At 50.1% G+C, this 18,782-nt stretch overlaps 2 protein-coding genes across 4 annotated transcripts in view; one reads left to right on the plus strand and one right to left on the minus strand.

Annotated features, from left to right (window-relative positions):
- The window catches only part of IFT81 (intraflagellar transport 81), a 223,822-nt gene extending 223,219 nt beyond the window's left edge, over window positions 1–603 (minus strand). For 2 of the 3 annotated variants that reach the window (XM_027566817.1, XM_027566818.1), the window contains exon 1: window positions 517–603. The gene's annotated coding sequence lies outside the window, so the exon portion shown is untranslated. The remainder of the gene's footprint in view (window positions 1–516) is intronic. The other variant, XM_027566816.1, reaches the window with a different exon arrangement.
- Window positions 587–16,907, plus strand: P2RX4 (purinergic receptor P2X 4). The gene is made up of 12 exons (XM_027566826.1): window positions 587–826; window positions 3,551–3,698; window positions 6,950–7,021; window positions 7,138–7,210; window positions 7,660–7,756; window positions 10,968–11,048; window positions 11,153–11,294; window positions 11,822–11,958; window positions 14,887–14,980; window positions 15,103–15,168; window positions 15,534–15,629; window positions 16,330–16,907. Exons 1-12 carry the CDS (start codon window positions 693–695, stop codon window positions 16,354–16,356), a joined length of 1,167 nt encoding a protein of 388 aa, XP_027422627.1. The 5' UTR covers window positions 587–692; the 3' UTR covers window positions 16,357–16,907.
- The last annotated feature ends 1,875 nt before the right edge of the window (window positions 16,908–18,782 follow it).

The raw sequence follows: 18,782 nt of genomic DNA on the forward strand, positions 1-18,782 counted from the left end.
CGTCCATGGGGTCGCATAGAGTCCTGCATGACTGAGCAACTAACTCCCCTCCCCCTCGCCCCGCACCCAGCAATACAGAAGGCGGCCGCTGCACCGCCCCCATTGGAGCCTGCACGAGTTTGAACTTGCAGTCGGACTACACTTTCTCCAAAGCTGCCGCATCCTTAGCCTCCCTCCTCTCCGCCTGCAGTCACTTCTAGACATCCCACGGGGGTCGCATTGCCCGTCTAAGGTGGGGGGTGAGGGGGCAGGGTATCTTGTTCCCAAGGGGGAGGTCACTCTCTGAGGGCTCTATCTCCCCTGAGCTTCATTGGTCCTCCCTGGACCTCCTCTTGGGGTCATTCGTCCCCTTAGAGTTCATCCCCCTGGAAGGGGGTCGCTCGCTCCATTATTCCCTCGCCCCTCTCCTCAGGGATCATTCGTTCCCAAGGAGGAGGTCACCTCAGCCCCCGGGCTCATTCCCCCTGAGAAGGTGGCTTGTCCTCCGGCCCCCCTGAGGCGGCTGAGCACTCGTACCCGAGGGGCAGGTCACGCCTTCCGCCCGGCCCCGTCCCCTCAGGGTCAGCGCCGCCTCCTTCCGGGCCCTCCCCACCGCGAACGGCGATTCCAGGCGGGGCTCCCGGGCAGGGACGCGGCGGCGGGGCCGGCAACCGGGCCTAGAGCGCAGAGCCGGGCGGCGCGGCGGCGGCGCCATGACGGGCTGCTGCACGGTGCTGGGGGCCTTCCTGTTCGAGTACGACACGCCGCGCATCGTGCTCATCCGCAGCCGTAAAGTGGGGCTCATGAACCGCACGGTGCAGCTGCTCATCCTGGCCTACGTCATCGGGTGAGCGCGGCCGCGGGCATCCGCTTCGCGGGGGTCCTGGGGTCAGGGCGTGGCCCGAAGGCCGGGAACTCCTCCTGGGTCCCGGCCGCGCACCTGCTCATCCTGGCCTAGGTCCTCGGCTGAGCCCCGCGAGCGCCCTCCAGGTGGGGTCCTGGGGACAGCGACCCGAAGCCTGTGACATATCCCCACTCCCCGAATCCTCCATCTACTCCACTCCACCCCCAGCCTCGAGGGGGACCGGCTCTGTCCCGGGTCTGGGTCCGGAGACTGCTTTGATGTTGTGTCTTGAAGGCAAAGCCTAGCTAGACCTTCATCCTCGCCATTCCTGCTTCTTGCCCTTCTCACTTGCTCCCCGATGGCCTTTGACGGGGGCTGGGAGGGCTTCGCCCTAAACCTCTCACTCTTTGCTCTTCACTTCCCATTCTGATGGTCAGCTGACAGAAGCCAAGTTTTGAGACTTCCACTTGGTTCCTTTGGGCTCTGTGGCTTCCTGTCCTTTCCTTTGAGCATCATGTGGTAACCCAAGATACCAGGTCACACTTTGAAAAATCACTTAAAGTTCATTTCCTTCATATTGTGGGGTTGTTGGAGTCTTTGGTATAAGCACCAGCCCTAACCTCATCATTTGCCATGCTGCCCTCTTTGCTTACCTATCCTGCCACCATAAGTCCTTACCGAGTGCTTAACGTTAATTGGTGTACCCATTACACTAAAATTAAACTCTAGCCAGGAGGTGGAAATTAATTTACCAACTGGGCCCGCCTTCATGGTCCACCTGGAGTGTGTACAGGTGCTGAGCTGACAGATGTTATCTGCTGCATCATTTTTTGTTTGTTTGTTTTGTTTTGTTAAAAGGCCTAATACAGTGTTCCCCAAACTGCACATAGAGCCATTTGGGGATCTTTAAAATATACTGATTACCGGCTCTCAGACCCAGATCTTCTGATTGAAGTGCTGTAGAGTATGACCACCTCCCCAGGTGATTCTGATGTGCAGCAAAGTTTAGGAACCAGTGTCTTAGTGTTTCCCAAACCTATCTGATCATGAGAGACTCATCTGTGGAATTAACGGTAACAGGAATCCACCCCCCTCCACTGGGGTGGGGCTCGGAATCTGTTAACACTGCCTGAAAGAATCCACATGATCTGGCAGGTTTGGCTTCTAACCATCCATCGGCACAGCAGCAGTAGGTACTGACAGTGTTCACTAAAATGGCTTTCCAGGTATGGAGTCTACATCACAACCACCTGGCCAACCCCCAGGTTTGGATTCATTAAATCACAAAGTATCGTCACAACCAACCCAGTGATTGGGATGGACCCCTCAATTTTGAAACCCATTACTAATGGGTTGGGTTTCCCTCATAGCTCAGTCGGTAAAGAATCTGCCTGGAATGCAAGAGACCTGGGTTCGACTCATGGGTCAGGAAGATCCCTTGGAGAAGGAAATGGCAATCCACTTCAGTATTCTTGCCTGGAAAATCCCATGGACAGAGGAGCCTGGCAGGCTACAGTCCATGGGGTCTCAAGAGTCAGACACGACTTAGTGACTAAACCACCACCGCTAATGGGTTCACTAAACTCACGGTGCTAGGTTGGACCTTTGGAATCAGGAATTGTCATGCAGCTTTTTCCTTTTGGCTTTTGCTGCTCGTAGGAGGATCAGTTTACACCTACTCTGGGGTATCTTAAAGTTCTAGACTACACACAGTACACTGGCACTTGTACTGTATGGAAGCCAGAAGTCCCATGAGGCTGTTGCGCATTTGAAGTATTCCTGCTCCGAATCAAAATGTGCTGTCACTGTAAAATGCACCCCAGATTTCAAGGGCATAGTACGAAAAAAAAGTTAAATATCATATTAACACATCTTATATTGATAATGTTAAGATATATTGGACATATTGAGTTACATAAAATACATCATTAAAATTAATTTTACCTGTTTCTTTTTAGCATCGCTACTAGAAATGTTTAAATTACATATATGACTTGTGTTGTATTTCTGTTGGGCAATGCAGCTTTTTTTTTAAATCAGTTTATTTTGGGCTGCACTGGGTCTTCACTGCTGCAACACCGGCTTTGTCTAGTTGCGGCAAGTGAGGGCTGTTCTGCGCTGCAGAGCTCGGGCTTCTCATTGTGGTTGCTTTTCTTATTGCGGAGCATGGGCTCTAGAGCACTGGCTCAGTAGTTGTGTTACACGGGCTTAGTTGCCCCAAGGCATGTGGAATCTACCCTGACCAGGGATTGAACCCATGTCCTTTGTGTTATCAGGCAGATTCTTAACCACTGGGCCACCAGTGAAGTTCCTGGGCAGTGTAGCTTTATAGGGTTCCTGTGGAGGGTTGTCTGCCTGTGTTATGAGGATTTTTAAGCAGTAAATGCTTTGCTTTTATATGTCTTGCTGTGATCAAATCTGACTCAGGATCTGAATTTAGGGGATTTGGAAAAGAAAAAAAAGAAAAACACCATCTCTTAACTTCCTGATTCAGTTCCTCTTGGTGAAATTGTGATCTCTTTTCCAAATGTGATCAAAGGTAATTCTTCCTTCAAAAAGAGACTGAACACTTCTCAGTTATCTAATTGTGTTATCAGTCACAGGATGAGGTAATATTTATTTATATAGTGACTGTTGCGAAACCATCTGTTTCTGACTTCTGACAGCAACTCACTGTCCAGTAGGCTCTCCATATCTGCAATTTAAGAGACCTGTTTTATTTTATAGGTGGGTGTTTGTGTGGGAAAAGGGTTACCAGGAAACAGACTCTGTGGTCAGCTCAGTTACTGTGAAAGCCAAGGGCGTCACCATGACCAACACCTCTAAACTTGGATTCCGGATCTGGGATGTAGCTGATTATGTGATTCCAGCTCAGGTAAGCCTCCCACTGTGACTCTGTCTTTTAAAGCTCAGGCCTGTAGTTCACTGCTTTCCCTTTGACTTTGCCCACCTGACTGGTGATCGGCATGCCCAGAGTGCTAATGATCACCAGTGCCCACACTGATTGTTCTAGTCCAAGAAAGCAGAGTAGACAGGCCTCTTTTTGGCTTAGGGTCCCACAGGCAATATTCAATCAGCTGTGTTTCTTCAGCCCTAAAACATGGCTGGCTTAAACATAGGAAGCTTTCCATATGGACATCTCGGTCTGTCTCAGGCCCTGAAAGGTGAAAAAGCATATGTTTTAAATCCTGGGAAAAGTGCAGGTGAAACTTTCACCTTTCCACATTTTATGATTTAACTTTATTGTTGTAAACCTGCAAGGTAGATCTTTTCAGTCATTAGAGTTGTTGTTGAGTTGTGGAGTTGTGTCCAACTCTTGCATCCCCATGGACTGTAGCTCACCAGGCTCCTCTGTCCATGTGATTTCCCAGGCAAGAATTCTAGAGTGGGTTGCCATTTCCTTTTCCAAGGGATCTTCCCTACCCAGGGATCGAACCCACATCTCTTGCATTGTAGGCAGATTCTTTACCACTGAGCCACCTGGGAAGCCCCAGCCATTAGAGACCCAAAGCCAAACAAGAAGGAAACAGACCTACCCACACCTACCCACATGGGATTCCATCAGGAACAAAGGGAAGGGAAGAAGCTGACACAGCATCGTAGTCTTCCATCTGTTAATCCACAAGCTCCAAGTTAAATATTGACTCTCTTTAACCATGATATGACTGTGATCCATAGCCAGTCCCCACATATCTTTCCAGATGGCCCCCATGCTCAGGTGACTGGGCTGGCCAGGTGCAGATAAGCTGCCAACTCTTGGCTCAGAGCAAGGACTTTAGAAACTCTTTTTTTTCTTCAAGTGTGTTCATTTTCCTTTTGCCTTCTCAAGGAAAGGGTCTAGGGGGATGCCCAGAGAGAAGTCAGAGCTAATGGAGCCATAAAGGTCAAATGGAACAGAGGATTTATAGTTTGCTGGAGGCAGCTGGTCCTGTAGGCGCCTGTCCCGACAGAGAGACCTCTGCTTCCTGCAAAGCCACAGCCTCATCGAGGCAGGTTCTAGGAATATCACGCTCAGCCTGTTTACTGAACACGCAGAAGGATACGGCACCCTGCTTGTGGCCCTTGGTAGAAGGGAAAATACAGCAACTTCTCCTTCCATCTCGGATCAGGGCTGGGGTCCACGTGAGTTCTGCAGGGTTCTCCTCACGAGCTCTCACGATACCCTTCTGCTTCTCCAAAGACGGAACACAAATATCTGTTTGCACCACATCTACTCAGCTCACCTCCAGACCGAAATTTCTTTAAACTTAAAGGAGATAAGAAATAGGAAACAAAAAGTAAATCTCACTGACTGGTTCAGGTCTAACTCAGGAGCGATGTGGGAGCAGTCTTCTGTAAACACCGAGCGAGCAATGTGTCTGTGTATGGAACATGGGAGCCTGACAGGGCACCTGCCCTGGGTCTCCTGCCCCATCATCATGCCTCCCCCTCCAGCCATTTCCTCCACTCCTAACATGCTTTGCTCCAGGCCTGTCCTTGAAAGGGGCTTCCCTGGTGGCTCAGACGGTAAAGCGTCTGCCTACAGTGCAGGAGACCTGAGTTTGATCCCTGGGTTGGGAAGATCCCCTGGAGAAGGAAATGGCAACCCACTCCAGTACTCTTGCCTGGAAAATTCCATGGACTGAGGAGCCTGGTAGGCTACAGTCCATGGAATCGCAAAGAGTCAGACATGACTGAGCGACTTCACGTTCCATGTGTCCTTGAAAGATGCCAACTGTTCCCAGAGCTTCCATCACCTTGTCAGACATGACTGAGCGACTTCACGTTCCATGTGTCCTTGAAAGATGCCAACTGTTCCCAGAGCTTCCATCACCTTGTCAGACATGACTGAGCGACTTCACGTTCCATGTGTCCTTGAAAGATGCCAACTGTTCCCAGAGCTTCCATCACCTTGTCAGACCTGGGGGTGGAGACATCTGGAAACTCTTTGGTCCCTGAGTTTCCTTGATGGCTCCCCGCACTGACTGCTCTTCCTGGAAGTGTGAACTGCTCAGAGCATTTCATTTTAGAGTATCAGTGGCCATTGTGGAAGGTCCAACTTGAATTTGCAGGACCTTTGTCTTTTATTCCATGTACTAGAAGGTCACTACCCACTCCGGTGTTCTTGCCTGGAGAATCCCAGGGATGGGGGAGCCTGGTGGGCTGCCTTGGGAGGAGGAAACAGAACCTTCTCTAAGGGAGAAGTGTCAGTGGCTAACCCTGATTGGGTCTTCTGTATAGTATGTTTGATGTATTTACTTTAGTTCCTGTTAGGAAAGAGAACCAGCCAAACTTGCGCTCTCATGTTTCTGGGCCTCTGAGGTAGTCCAGTTAGCAAAGGATATTCCAGGCACTTCTTGGCTCTTTTCCCTCAACAAATCAAGCTTTATTAAGGAACTGTTTCAGAGTGTAGACATGTTTTATTTTTTTTTTTAATGGAGGTGAAATTCACGTATTGCATTATTAACCAATTCAGAATGACAAATTCAGTGGCATTTAGCACATTCACAGGGATGTCCAACATCACCTCAGTCTAGCTCCAGAACATTTTTATCAGTCTGAAAGAAAACCCCACACTCATTAAGTTATCACCTTCTCGTCCACCTTCCCCCCAACCCCGACCCCATTACACCCACTAACCTACTTTCTGTCTCTGGATTTGCCTCTTCTGTACATTTCATATCAATGGGCTCACAGACTACGCGGCCTTTTGTATCTGACTTCTTGGACTCAGCGTCATATTCTGAAGTTCATCCACCTTGTAGCCATGTCCGTGCTTTGCTCCTTTGTATGGCTGAGTCATATTCCATCACAGGTGTGGACTGCAGTTTGTTTATCCATTCACCCATTAGACAGTTTATTTATCCATTCACCCCTTGATAGATGCAGAGTTATTTCCACCTTTGGCCTGTTGTAAATGCTGCTGCTGTGAACACATGTGCAGGTGTTTGAGTCCCTGTTTCCAGTCGGTTATAAACTGTCATAGGCAAAAACGGGAGACCCTAAGATCAGTGTTTAACTACTTCTGGTGTGGCATGTGGGAGGAGTGAAAGGTGCTGTCTTAATAATGTCCGACCCTCCTTGTGGCTCTGCCTGGCTCCCCTGAAGGTCACACGCAGCTCTGTCTCCCCTCTGCCCTCTCTGCAGGAGGAAAATTCTGTCTTCATCATGACCAACATGGTCATCACCATGAATCAGACGCAAGGCCTCTGTCCTGAGGTAGGGAGCTTCTTGGAGAAGAGCCTTGGGCCTCATACCCCCATCTCCATCCTTGTCCCTCAGTAGGTGGGGCCAGGCTGTGTGAAACCTGTTTTCACTGGTTCTTCCTCCTCCAGATCCCGGGTAAGACCACTGTGTGTGAAACTGATGCCAACTGCACTGCCGGCTCTGCAGGCACCCACAGCAGCGGTATGAATCTGTGACCATGACCCCACAGGAGACGCTTAGGCTGGGGAGGGCAGCCTCCAACCAGACTGCCTCCCCGTGGTGGGGGAGGGGCCCTCTCAGAGGGAGATCTCCGTGGTGGAGGAATCCCCCGCACCCCCCAGTGCCTTCACATGACCCAGACGGGGCTCCCGGGACCCTCTCGAAATTCATCTCTGTCCTTTGCACCCCAGAAACCATCCCAGATCTTGCCCTGTCCCGTGGCTCAGCATCACCCTGTGATCGGCAAAGCAGAGATGTGGCTAGGTCTCAGGCAGATCTTTTCCTCCAGTTTGAATCTCTGGACAGTGTAAATCCCAGGATTGGAATAGCTTGAGACTGACTGCATAGGATGCATGGCAGAGCTTCCACTCTGACTCACAAAGTAGAAAGTAGAAGACCCCCACAGACCTGGGTGCCCCTCTCCCCTGTAGGAGTCGCGACAGGGAGGTGCGTGTCATTCAATGGGACCTTGAAGACATGTGAGGTGGCAGCCTGGTGCCCGGTGGAGGACGACACAGAAGTGCCAAAGTGAGTCCTACTCAAGGAACGCAAGTGTCCTCAAGGCTGGGTCTCGGGCTTGGGGGAGGCAACCGGGAATTGGGCTTTGTGCTCTCAGTGTCAGCCTGTGCTGGCAGGCTTCCCTGGGCTGACGGTTCTCAACCATCAGTGGCGGATGGGCCACGGTGTTTATCACCCATGATAAGAGTGCAGATGACTTATTTCTATGTTAGAAATCTGTCAGTTGCAAGTAACTGACAGGAAGCAGTTCTCAGGGCCTTTAGCGGGTATGTGCACACACACACACACACACACACACACACACACACACACACACACATGCATGCTCACACACATGCATTCACAGTGGGGGCGGTTTATTGTTCAGCTAACCACAGAGATCCCAGCATGGCTAGATCTGGGCCTCAGGGGACAGCGTCTGAGTCTCCACCTCTGGCCTCTGCTTTCTTCCTTGTTAGCTTCATTCCCAGGACCCAGGACGTATCCCAGGTCTCCCTGTCCAGCTGTCCATAGAGGTTCTGTGTGTGCTCAGTCATGTCCGACTCTTTGCAACCCTATGGACTGTAGCCCGCCAGGCTACTCTGTCCATGAGGATTCTCTAGGCAAGAGTACTGGAGTGGGTTGCCATGCCTTCCTCCCAGGGATCTTCCCAACCCAGGGATCAAACTTGTGTCTCTTGAGTCTCCTGCATTGGCAGGCAGATTCTTTACCACTATGCCACCTGGAAAACCCATAGAGATTCTAGACCTGTCTGTCTTTACATCTTCAGCCACATCTGTCAACCCATCCAGCCCATTCCTGTGGTTGGGGGATGGATTTTGCTTATGACTCGGGCCTGGGTCACAGGCCTTCCTGGCTAGAGGTGAAGTCAGATCCACCCAGATGACACAGGCTGAGTGGATTCTAAAGGAAGCATGGAGTTCTGTTACCAGAAAAAAGGGGAGCAGATGCTGGGCAGGAAGATTATTAATGTTCATGGACATGTATTTGATAAACTAGAGCAGGTTCAAGGTTGCCTTGAGTAACATTGAGTAACACAGCCTAACTGTGATCATCTGTGCTGTGAGTGGGTGGAGCTAGAGGTAACGCTTTTGGAGTCTGGAATCGCTAGCAACCTGGAGGCCTTCCTTACTCAGAATTCAGACTGAGGCCTAGATAAGCCCAGGGGAGCAGGTAACCAGATGAACATCATCCTGAGTGTGTCTCAACACAAGACAGTGTTGAGATCTGCAGGTTGCTGAGGGCAGCAGCTCCGGCTACGGAAGGGAATTCCACAAGACAAGGAATCCTAGCGTTCTGGGGCTGGAAAGGACCTTATGGAGCTGGTGGCCACGTGTGGCTACTGAGTTCTTGAAATGCAGCCTGGGGGACTTACCTGGTGAGTAGGTGGTTAAGACTCGGTGCTATCAATGCAGGGGTCATGGGTTCCATCACGGCCAGGAAATTAACATGCTGCATGCCTAGGAAAGAAAGGAAGGAGGAAATGCAGCTGGGTCCAAAATGAGCTCTCAGGGTAAAATACACTCCAGGTTTTGCATACTTTAAATTATTTAAGAAAAGGATATGTAATATCTGATTAGGGCTTCCCTCATGGCTCAGCAGTAAAGAATCCACCTGCAATGCAGGAGATGTCAGTTACATCCTTGGGTCAGGAAGACCCCCTAGAGAAAGAAATGGCAACCCATTCCAGTATTCTTGCCTGGGAAATACAGTGGACAGAGGAGCCTGGTGGGGTAGAGTCCATGGGGTCACAAGAGTCAGACACAACTTAGCGACCAAATCACAGTATCTCATTAATAATATTCTTTGTTGTTTACGTGTTGGAATATTATTTTAGACACATTGAGTTATTATAGAAAAGTTCATTTCACTTGTTACTTTTTAATGTGACTATCAGGAAACTTAAATTACAACACAGTTTGTGTCTTGATCCCTGGGTTGGGAAGATCCCCTGGAGAAGGGAATGGCACCCCACTCCAGTATTCTTGCCTGGAGAATTCCATGGACAGAGGAGCCTGGCAGGGTACAGTCCATGGGGTTGCAAAGAATCAGACACAGCTGAGCGACTAACACTTTGTGTCTCACAGTATATTTTCACTGCACAGCGCTATTATAGATTACATCAGTGTAGGATGGTTTTTAAGTGTTTACTGATAACATGAAATAACACTGAGTCACATGGAGAGAAAGGCATTCCTGTCTTCACTCTTACTCAGCCCTGAGCCAATGTCAAGGAGGAGGTGCTGGTCAGGAGTCTGTATCCCTCACTGATTTCCATTTCTCACCAAGAACAAGCCCCAGGCTCAGTACACGACAAAATGGGAACCACAGTTTGTAATGACATTGTTCTGACTTAGTTATATGTATTTGAATGATGACCTCTGACTTGTGGCAAATGATATTTTTTTATAGTCATGATGGAAAGTTTTATTTCGAAATGAATGTCAATTAAAAAAAAAAGGTGAGTTGAGGGATTCTCTGGTGGTCCAGTGGCTAAGACTCTGCACTTACGCTGCAGGGGGCACAGGTTCAATCCTTGCTCGAGGAACAGAGATTCTGCATGCCAGGTGATGCAGCCAAAAAAAAAAAAAAAATTCGACCAGGGTCCGGGGGCCTCCTCCACCGAGGGGTCACTTCACAGTACCACATTCCCCTGTAGAAATGCCCTAAGGCAGAGTACCCGCCCCCCATCGCGGGACAGATTCTGCTCCTGCCGTCAGCAGAAGCTGACGTGGCACTTCCGGGAAGAGGTGGTGCAGCAGCAGTCTCGAGCCACATGCTGTTTCCAGCCTCTAGGTGAACTCACCTTTGCTTTCACTTGTTAAACCAGATCTGTTGCGGACACCTGAGGTAAGCCCTGAAATCCAGCACCTGCCAGACCCAGTGATTGCTAGGGAGGCCAGGAGGCCCTGCCCCTCCCACCCAGGTCGGTAACTGTTCCTCAGGTTCTTAAATTCCCATGGCGTCAAGGAAAAGGCCCTGCCCTTCTGTGCTTGGAAGAAACCAGAAACCTTGGTTTACTGTCTCCTCTCTTGACCTAGTGTTTATGCAAAGGAGAGTAGCAAAAAAAAACAAACCCATGAGAAATGTTTTACTTTTTTTTTGGCAAAGTGATATTGTAAGACACACGTGTGTCTGCTGCTTAAAAATATTACCTAGGTATATTAGGAGTGTACATATGTTTGTACTTTTATTAACAATATGTTATAATTTTTTTCAGGCCTGCTTTTTTAAAGGCTGCAGAAAACTTCACTCTTTTGGTTAAGAACAACATCTGGTATCCCAAATTTAACTTCAGCAAGTAAGTGGCGACCAGCCGTGTGAGTTCACCAATGTCTTGGAGAAACTTCTGGCTCTTCTTTGAGGTTTTCCTCGCTCCTATTTTCTGCTTCCTCCTGACTTTAGGAGGAATATCCTTCCCAACATCACCACCGCCTACCTCAAAACGTGCATTTATGATGCGAAAACAGATCCCTTCTGCCCCATATTCCGACTTGGAAAAATTGTGGAAAGCGCAGGGCACAGCTTCCAGGACATAGCCATTGAGGTGGGTGCAGGTCTTGGCTTTTCTTTAAAAAAAAAAAAATTATGTATTTATTTATTTGGCTGTACTAGGTCTTAGTTATGGCTTCCTTGGTGGCTCAGCTGGTAAAGAATCCGCCTGCAATGTGAGAGACCCGGGTTTGATCCCTGAGTGGGGAAGATCCCCCGGAGGAGGGCATAGCAACCCACTCCAGTATTCTTGCCTGGAGAATCTCATGGACAGAGTAGCCTGGCGGGATACAGTCCATGGGATTGCAAAGAGTCGGACATGACTGAAGCAGCTTAGCATGCACACATGGTCTTAGTTGGAGTGCATGGGATCTACACTGTGGCATGCGGGGTCCTTAGCTGCCTCATTCAGGGTGTTTAGTTGTGGGACCTAGTTCTCTGATCAGGGATTGAACCCAGGCCTCTGGCTTTGGGAGTGGAGAGTCTTGGCCACTGAATCACCAGAGAAGTCCCAGTCCTGGCTGTTCTAGCACGACCTTTGACACATCACCTTCTAGAACGGGCTCTGCTCGCACCCCACAGGGAGGCATCATGGGCATCCAGATCAAGTGGAACTGCAACCTGGACAGGGCCGCCTCCTTCTGCCTGCCCAGGTATTCCTTCCGCCGCCTAGACACCCGTGACTTGGCCCACAACGTATCCCCAGGCTACAATTTCAGGTGGGTGCGAGCTTGGGCCCCATGCCTCATGTGTTGGGGGCGATGGCAACTGGATCACTCCCCAGTGGGGGCCTCCACGCCCACCCAAGACCAAGGGCAGGAGGGGAGGCATGCTCCAGGGAGAGTGGTCCAAGCAGGGCCTCGCCCCTGTGGCATTCCAACCCGTGAGAGCCCTCCCTGCCTTTTCTTGCCTCCAGGAGAGTCTGCCTGCTTTAGCTTTCCCAGACCAGCCTCCACCAGGACCGTGCCACTAATTCTGAGGAATGGCTGAGTCTGTGGTCCTCCAGTCCAAAGGCCTCTGGGGCCTGACTCGTGAATTGGCTTCTTAGGTGATCTGGCCCCTAGAATCTCCAAGGAGCAGGGATACAGGTTTTCGTCTCAGGAAAGGCCTTTGCTGGTACATCCGTGTGGGAAGTGCTGTGCATTCGTTCCCCAGGACTGCCCTAACAAACGACGACAAACTGGCTGGCTCCAAGTGGCAGGACTCTGTTCTCACAATTCTGGAGAACAGAAGCCTCAGATCAGTGCATCTGCAGGCCAGGCTCCTGTATATACAGGCCAGTGTACCTCCTGGCCTCTTCCTGCTTCTGATGGCTCCTGACAACCCTTGGTGGTCCCTGGCTTACAGATGCATCGCTCCAGTTTCTGCCTCTGTCATCCCATGGCCTCCTCCTTTCTGTGTCTGTGTCCCTGTGTGTCCTTCATCTTTTATAAGGACACCAGTTGTATAGGATTTGGGGTCCACCCCAATCCTGTATGACCTCATCTTAACTGTGATTACATCTGCGGAGACCCTATTTGTAAGTAAGGTCGCACCCACAGGTTCTAGGTAGACATGAACTTGGGGGACAGTATTCAAACCAGTGCAGCTGGTAATCTGAGGAGAGGGCTGAGGGACCAGTCACTTTTTGGCTGACAATTGTCACTTCCTTGACCCAATGAAATCTGCACCATGTACATTTTCATGCGGTCTTTGTTGCATTTTCCACACCAAAACCAAGCACCAGGGAGGACCATCTGAGCAGGCTGTGCTGTTGTGTGCTAAGTCGTTTCAGTCACGTCTGACTCTTTGTGACCCTGTGGACTGTATAGCCTGCCGGGCTCCTCCGTCTGTGGAATTCTCCCAGCAAGAATGAAGAATGGTGCTCTTGTCCTGCACTTATCGCCCTCTAGTGGTGATGAAGTGAAGTGACGTGAAAGTCGCTCAGTCCTGTCCTACTCTTTGGGACCCATGGACTACAAAGTCCATGGACTTCTCCAGGCCAGAATACTGGAGTGGGTAGCCTTTCCCTTCTCCAGAGGATCTTCCCAACCCAGTGATAGAACCCAGGTCTCCCGATTTCAGGCAGATTCTTTACCAGCTGAGGCACAAGGGAAGCCCAAGAATACTGGAGTAGGTAGCCTGTCCCTTCTCTAGTGAATCTTCCTGACCCAGGAATCTAACCGGGGTCTCCTGCAGTGCAGGCAGATTCTTTGCCAACCGAGCTATCAGAGAAGCCTAGTGATGATGTGTGGAATCAAATGCATGCAGGATCTGCTGTCCTTTTGAACCATCTGGTTCACTGATTAGAAGGGAAGATACTTACATTTTTTCCTAATAAGGAAGTCTGATTTGCACTGCTCTATCTCTGTGGTTACACAGTTCTTGTAGAAACCACTGTGGAAAACCCTCCAGCTTGGGCTGGAACCCCAGAACAGAGAAAAGTCCTCACAAGGACACCTGTCAGCATTAGTCCCACCTGAGTTCCCCAGGCCTGGACCACAGCATGGAAGTTGGGAGCCAGACAGATCTCAGGCCACAGCTTAGGCTCCTGGTGGATCCCCTGTGTAACATGGGCAGCAAATGGTAAAAATCTCAGTGGTTCTCCCCACAACATTCCCTCTCTTGTTCTTTTTAAGTGGCTTTATTGAGATATAGTTCATATTCTACACAGTTCACCCATTTAAAGTAGAATTCAGAGGGTTTTTTTTAAAGCATATTCATATTCAGAGTTGTGCAATGATTACTGCAATTTTAGAATGTTTTCATCACCTCAGAAAGAAACCCCAGCTTCTTAAGCTTTCACCTCTCTATCCTTCCATCTACCTCAGCCCCTGGCAACCAGTAATCTACCTAATTTACTGATTCTTGAATTTCATAGGAAGGGGCTCATATCATAGGGGTGGCCTTCTGTGACTGGCTTCTTTCACTTAGCATCATTTTTTTCCAGGTTCATCCACGTTGTAGCATTTATCAGTACCTCTCTTTTTATGGCTAAATAATATTCCACTGTGTGGACATACCACATTTTTTTCATCTACTCTTCCTACTGATGGGTCAAAGGTTCTTTAATTTAAAAAAAAAAAGGTCCAATGCTGATGCTGTCTTTCCCACCCACAAAGCAGTCTTCATGATTGCTGCTGCCTGGCCACCTTTTATTAGTGGCCACGGTCTCCTTTCTCAGAGAGGCAGGGGGCTCAGCAGTGTCAGGAAGGACTTTCAGAGGAGGAAGTTCTGGTTTTAAGTCGTAGCAGGTGACAGAGATGACAGATGGGGGATCTCTTTGTATGCCCTTCTGCCTGCATTCCAGGCCTTCTGCACTGTGGGCCCAGGCGCCCTCCTCCTCAGCAGGCCAGCCCTTCTCCCACATGGCTCACATTAGCCAGGAAAGGCCTTGAGGAGCTAGAAGACGTGAAGTGAAGTTGCTCAGTTGTGTCCGACTCTTTGCGACCCTATGGACTGTAGTCTACCAGGCTCCTCCATCCATGGGATTTTCCAGGCAAGAATACTAGAGTGTGGTCTATACAGCATGCAGGCTTGAGTGAATCCTTAGCCCGTGCCAACTCCGCCAGGGCCTCAGCAGTTCACTCTGACAACCCTTGCCAGGATCCAGATGCTGTCTCAGGCCGCCTGTGCCTTTGCACTGTAGCCTGGCCTTCTCTCCACAGGTTTGCCAAGTACTACAGGGACCTGAACGGTGCTGAGCGCCGCACGCTCATCAAAGCGTATGGCATCCGCTTTGACATCATTGTGTTTGGAAAGGTAGCCTGGCCACCGGCTCCCCTTGTTTAGAGCCCAGTAGTCTTCTTCTGGGTTGGTCGGGGGGCAGAGGGCCCACTCTCTACCCCCATCACAACTTTTTCTTTTTCTCCTATCGCTCGCAGGCTGGGAAATTTGACATCATCCCCACCATGATCAACATTGGTTCCGGCTTGGCGCTCTTAGGGGTGGTGAGTGGCTCATTTAGACTTTGCAGTTACTCATCCCCACCCCCCACCCTGCCCCAGAGTTTCAGCCCTCCCAGCAGTGGCTACCACAGCAAATTGAGGCTCTCCACTGCCACCCCAGTCCTTCCCCTTGACTCCAGACTTATTTCTAGACTCAGCCCTCCAGCCTTGTTTCCCTTTCCCCATCCTGCTGCCTCCACCTGCCATTCTCTAAGACCATGCCCCTTGGGGCCTAATCGTTTGCCCCAAGAGATGGGGGAGCCTTTCCTTTCCTTGGAGGATCCCAGGTGTCATGGGAAGGGGCACGCACAGAAGAGCAGAGACCACAGCAACTTGGCTCATTCTTTGTTGCCCTGCGCCACGTTCAGGCCACAGTGCTGTGTGACGTCATAGTCCTCTACTGCATGAAGAAGAGATACTACTATCGAGAGAAGAAATATAAATACGTGGAAGACTATGAGCAGGTAGGCCGCCTCCTGAACTCCCAGCAGGCAGGCCAAAGCACCTGACCTCACCTGCCTCTTGTACCAGTGGTGAGAACCCAGCACATTTAGGTGTATTGTCCACCCGGGCGGTCACACACCACTCTCATCATCCACTCCATTTCTGGACCATCCGTACTAACATTTGCTTCATACTTTTCTTCAGATGGACTCACCCTTTAAAATCTAGCACCATTTTAAACAGTGACGTCTCAGGCTAGTTAGGGCTTCCCTGGTAGCTCAGCTGGTAAAGAATCCACCTGCAATGCAGGAGACCTAGGTTTGATCCCTGGGTTGGGAAGATCCCCTGGAGGAGGGCATGGCAACCCACTCCAATATTCTTGCCTGGAGAATCCCCATGGACAGAGGAGCCTGGCGGGCTACAGTTCATGGGGTTGCACAGTCGACTGAGCGACTAAGCACAGGTTATTTATGAGAATGTAGCATGACGAAATCTGTATCCACACTCTACTTAAATTTGACTTGTAGAGCAAGAAAGGTTGGGTACCTCTAGGATCTACCTGAGTACTTTCAGTTGTGGAGGGTCATCCAGATGTCCTCGGGGAAAGTGCCCAACCCTCCTTTGTCCCAAATGGTCCAGGCTTACCTGTAAGCAGCAACTGGTGGGTGCACACGTATCCATAAGCACATCAACTGACGACAGGCATGTTGCTCTTTGCAGGGTCTTGGTAATCAGATGGACCAATGATGCCCATCCCTCACCTGGGCTCTCCACAGGCCTCATCAGAGCACAGCGAGTAAGGAGAAAAGGCTGCCACGTCATCCCAGAGAAAGTTCCAGATTCTGAGTCATCTCCACAAGCACTGCAGGGTTGCCCAGCTGCTCCTGCGTTCTCTGTGTAGGGTTTGTGCAGTAAACCACTCTGCACAGTGGCAGCCAGCTCACCTCTGCCGTGCCTTCAGTTCAGCCTCACTGGGCTGAGCTCTGGCCCAAGGCCAGTGATGCGGCAATGGCTGCATGGGGGCCTTCTCCAAGGCCGGCTTTCCTCAGAATCTTCCATCTCCAGCCCCCTGGGAGACCAGGCCGGTCCTCCAAGGCCCGACAGCTCCATTAAGCACTTTATGAGAAAGGCAGGACCCCGGGTGTGGTCGTAGCTCTTCAGCACTCTGGGCCGCTGTTCCTCTTCCCCCGACCGAGGCTTCAACCCCACACTCGTGAGGTGGAGCCAGCGTTTTTCCTTTGTGAAGAGCTACACTAAGATGACTGAGGACCAAGCATTAAAACAATTGACTTTCTTAATCTCTGTGTGGTTTCACAGCATGGGCTAGAACTTTCCTTCCTTCCCTTTTATTTCAACCAGTAAATCCACCTGTTACCCCAGCTCACTGTGTTCAGAAAGGTTCCTGAAACAAGTCTATTGCTGGAGCTTAGTTTTTTTTTTCCCCCTACTTTAACCTTCTCTTAAAAGCCTAAGAAGTCTGGTTCTTCATTAGCTTATGTTCCTATGGAGTTTACAGGATTTTTTTTCCTGTGGTGTCTTACCTGTGCTTACATTTTACATAAAAGTGTGGGTGTATACTACAGGGAACACAGTTTTAGGGGACACGAAGTTGGCTTTTGCTCCCTCCCCATTTGCCTTCCAGAAGCCTTGAACCAAAAGCAGCACCGGCTCCATCTACCTTGCCACCGGTTTGAAATGTTAATGAAGCTATTTCTGGCCTGGCCTTCACACCCACTTCATTCTGCATCAGGTGTTCAGCATCTCCTTAAAGGAAGCAGCCCGCCCCTCCGCCTTGTCAGGAATTCATTTCCAACTGTTAAAGGGAACATTTATTTTAGAAGTGCTCTGCTTCTGTGGGGTAAATGACAACCTGGGCTTTTCTTGCTTTGGGAGGGAAAGAAAAAGTTTACCAACCCCTTTGAAAAAGTTTTGGTTCAAGCTACCTTCTCCCCCCAGCCATGGGACACAGTGTGGATCTTAGTTCCCTGACCAGGGATCAAACCTACGCCCCCTGCATTGAAAGACAGATTCTTAACCACTGGACCACCAGGGAAGTCCCTTGAGCTACTGTTTTTGAAAAATGCCTGCTTGAATACACAGGTCCCATGGAGCTGGACTGTTTAGGAAAAGTTTATTCTCTTGCAGGCTAAGGAGTCATGGTTGCTGGAGTGGGAGAGACTTCTTATGCCCCCCCCCCTTTCTAAAGATGGGGTGAGGGCTGGGGCACTGATCTTGAACTCGCCAGAATTGCCTTGTGTTCTGCTAACAGCCCCGCTTGTTGGCACTCCTTGGCACTGCCTCTTAAGTAGAGCTTTTTCAGCCTTGCACCCATGGATGACCTTCCAGGAGACTCTGAAACCCCTAAAACTCTGCAAAGTGAGGCACCTGTGGGCATTTCTTCTCGCTTTCATCAGATTCTCCATGGGGGGAGGGGAGCCTTTAAATAGCAACAGCTGCTCTTGACTCGAAGGCCAGTATTTCAGGGCTGTTATTTCTGCAATAACAGAACAGGAGTCTTTCAGACTTCATCCACTGTCCCCTGATAACAGAGAACTGAAGTTCAAAGCCAGTAACACAGTGCCGTGGGCTGGATTCACATTTGAAGTGCAGGGAACCTTCAGCCCACAGTCTGGAGAAAGCAGCAGTTCTAAAACAGTCTCCAGACGTCATGAAAACTGGCAACCATCAAGGCTCTGCAGAACACTGAATTAGTTGATAAATTCGGAGCCTTTTCTGAGCCTGTTTACAGATGACGACCCGTAAAATGGGCTCAATACCCAGCTTATGCGGTGGAGTGTCACATAGCATGACTGCCCACAAGATGTATTCAGTGTGTGATTAAAACTGCTCCCATAGCGGCTCACCTGTTTGGGCTCCACCAGAAGATTCTATCTGGCAGTGAGCTGCCTCAGAGCAGTGCGTTGCAAACTTCAGCATCAAGTGAGTCACCTGGGGCCCTTGTCTGAATGGGGCCTGTGAATCTGAATTGCTAAGCCACTCCCAGGTGACGCTGGTACTGCTGACGTGGGGACCACCCTCTCAGTAGGGAGGTACTCTCGTGCTCAGTCGTGTCCGACTCTTTTTGACCCCATGGACTGTGGCCCACCAGGCTCCTCTGTCCGTGCGATTTTCCAGGCAAGAATATTGGAACGGGTTGCCACTTCCTACTCCAG

Source organism: Bos indicus x Bos taurus, chromosome 17 (assembly GCF_003369695.1).
Source record: "Bos indicus x Bos taurus breed Angus x Brahman F1 hybrid chromosome 17, Bos_hybrid_MaternalHap_v2.0, whole genome shotgun sequence".
NCBI classification, from domain to species: domain Eukaryota; kingdom Metazoa; phylum Chordata; class Mammalia; order Artiodactyla; family Bovidae; genus Bos; species Bos indicus x Bos taurus.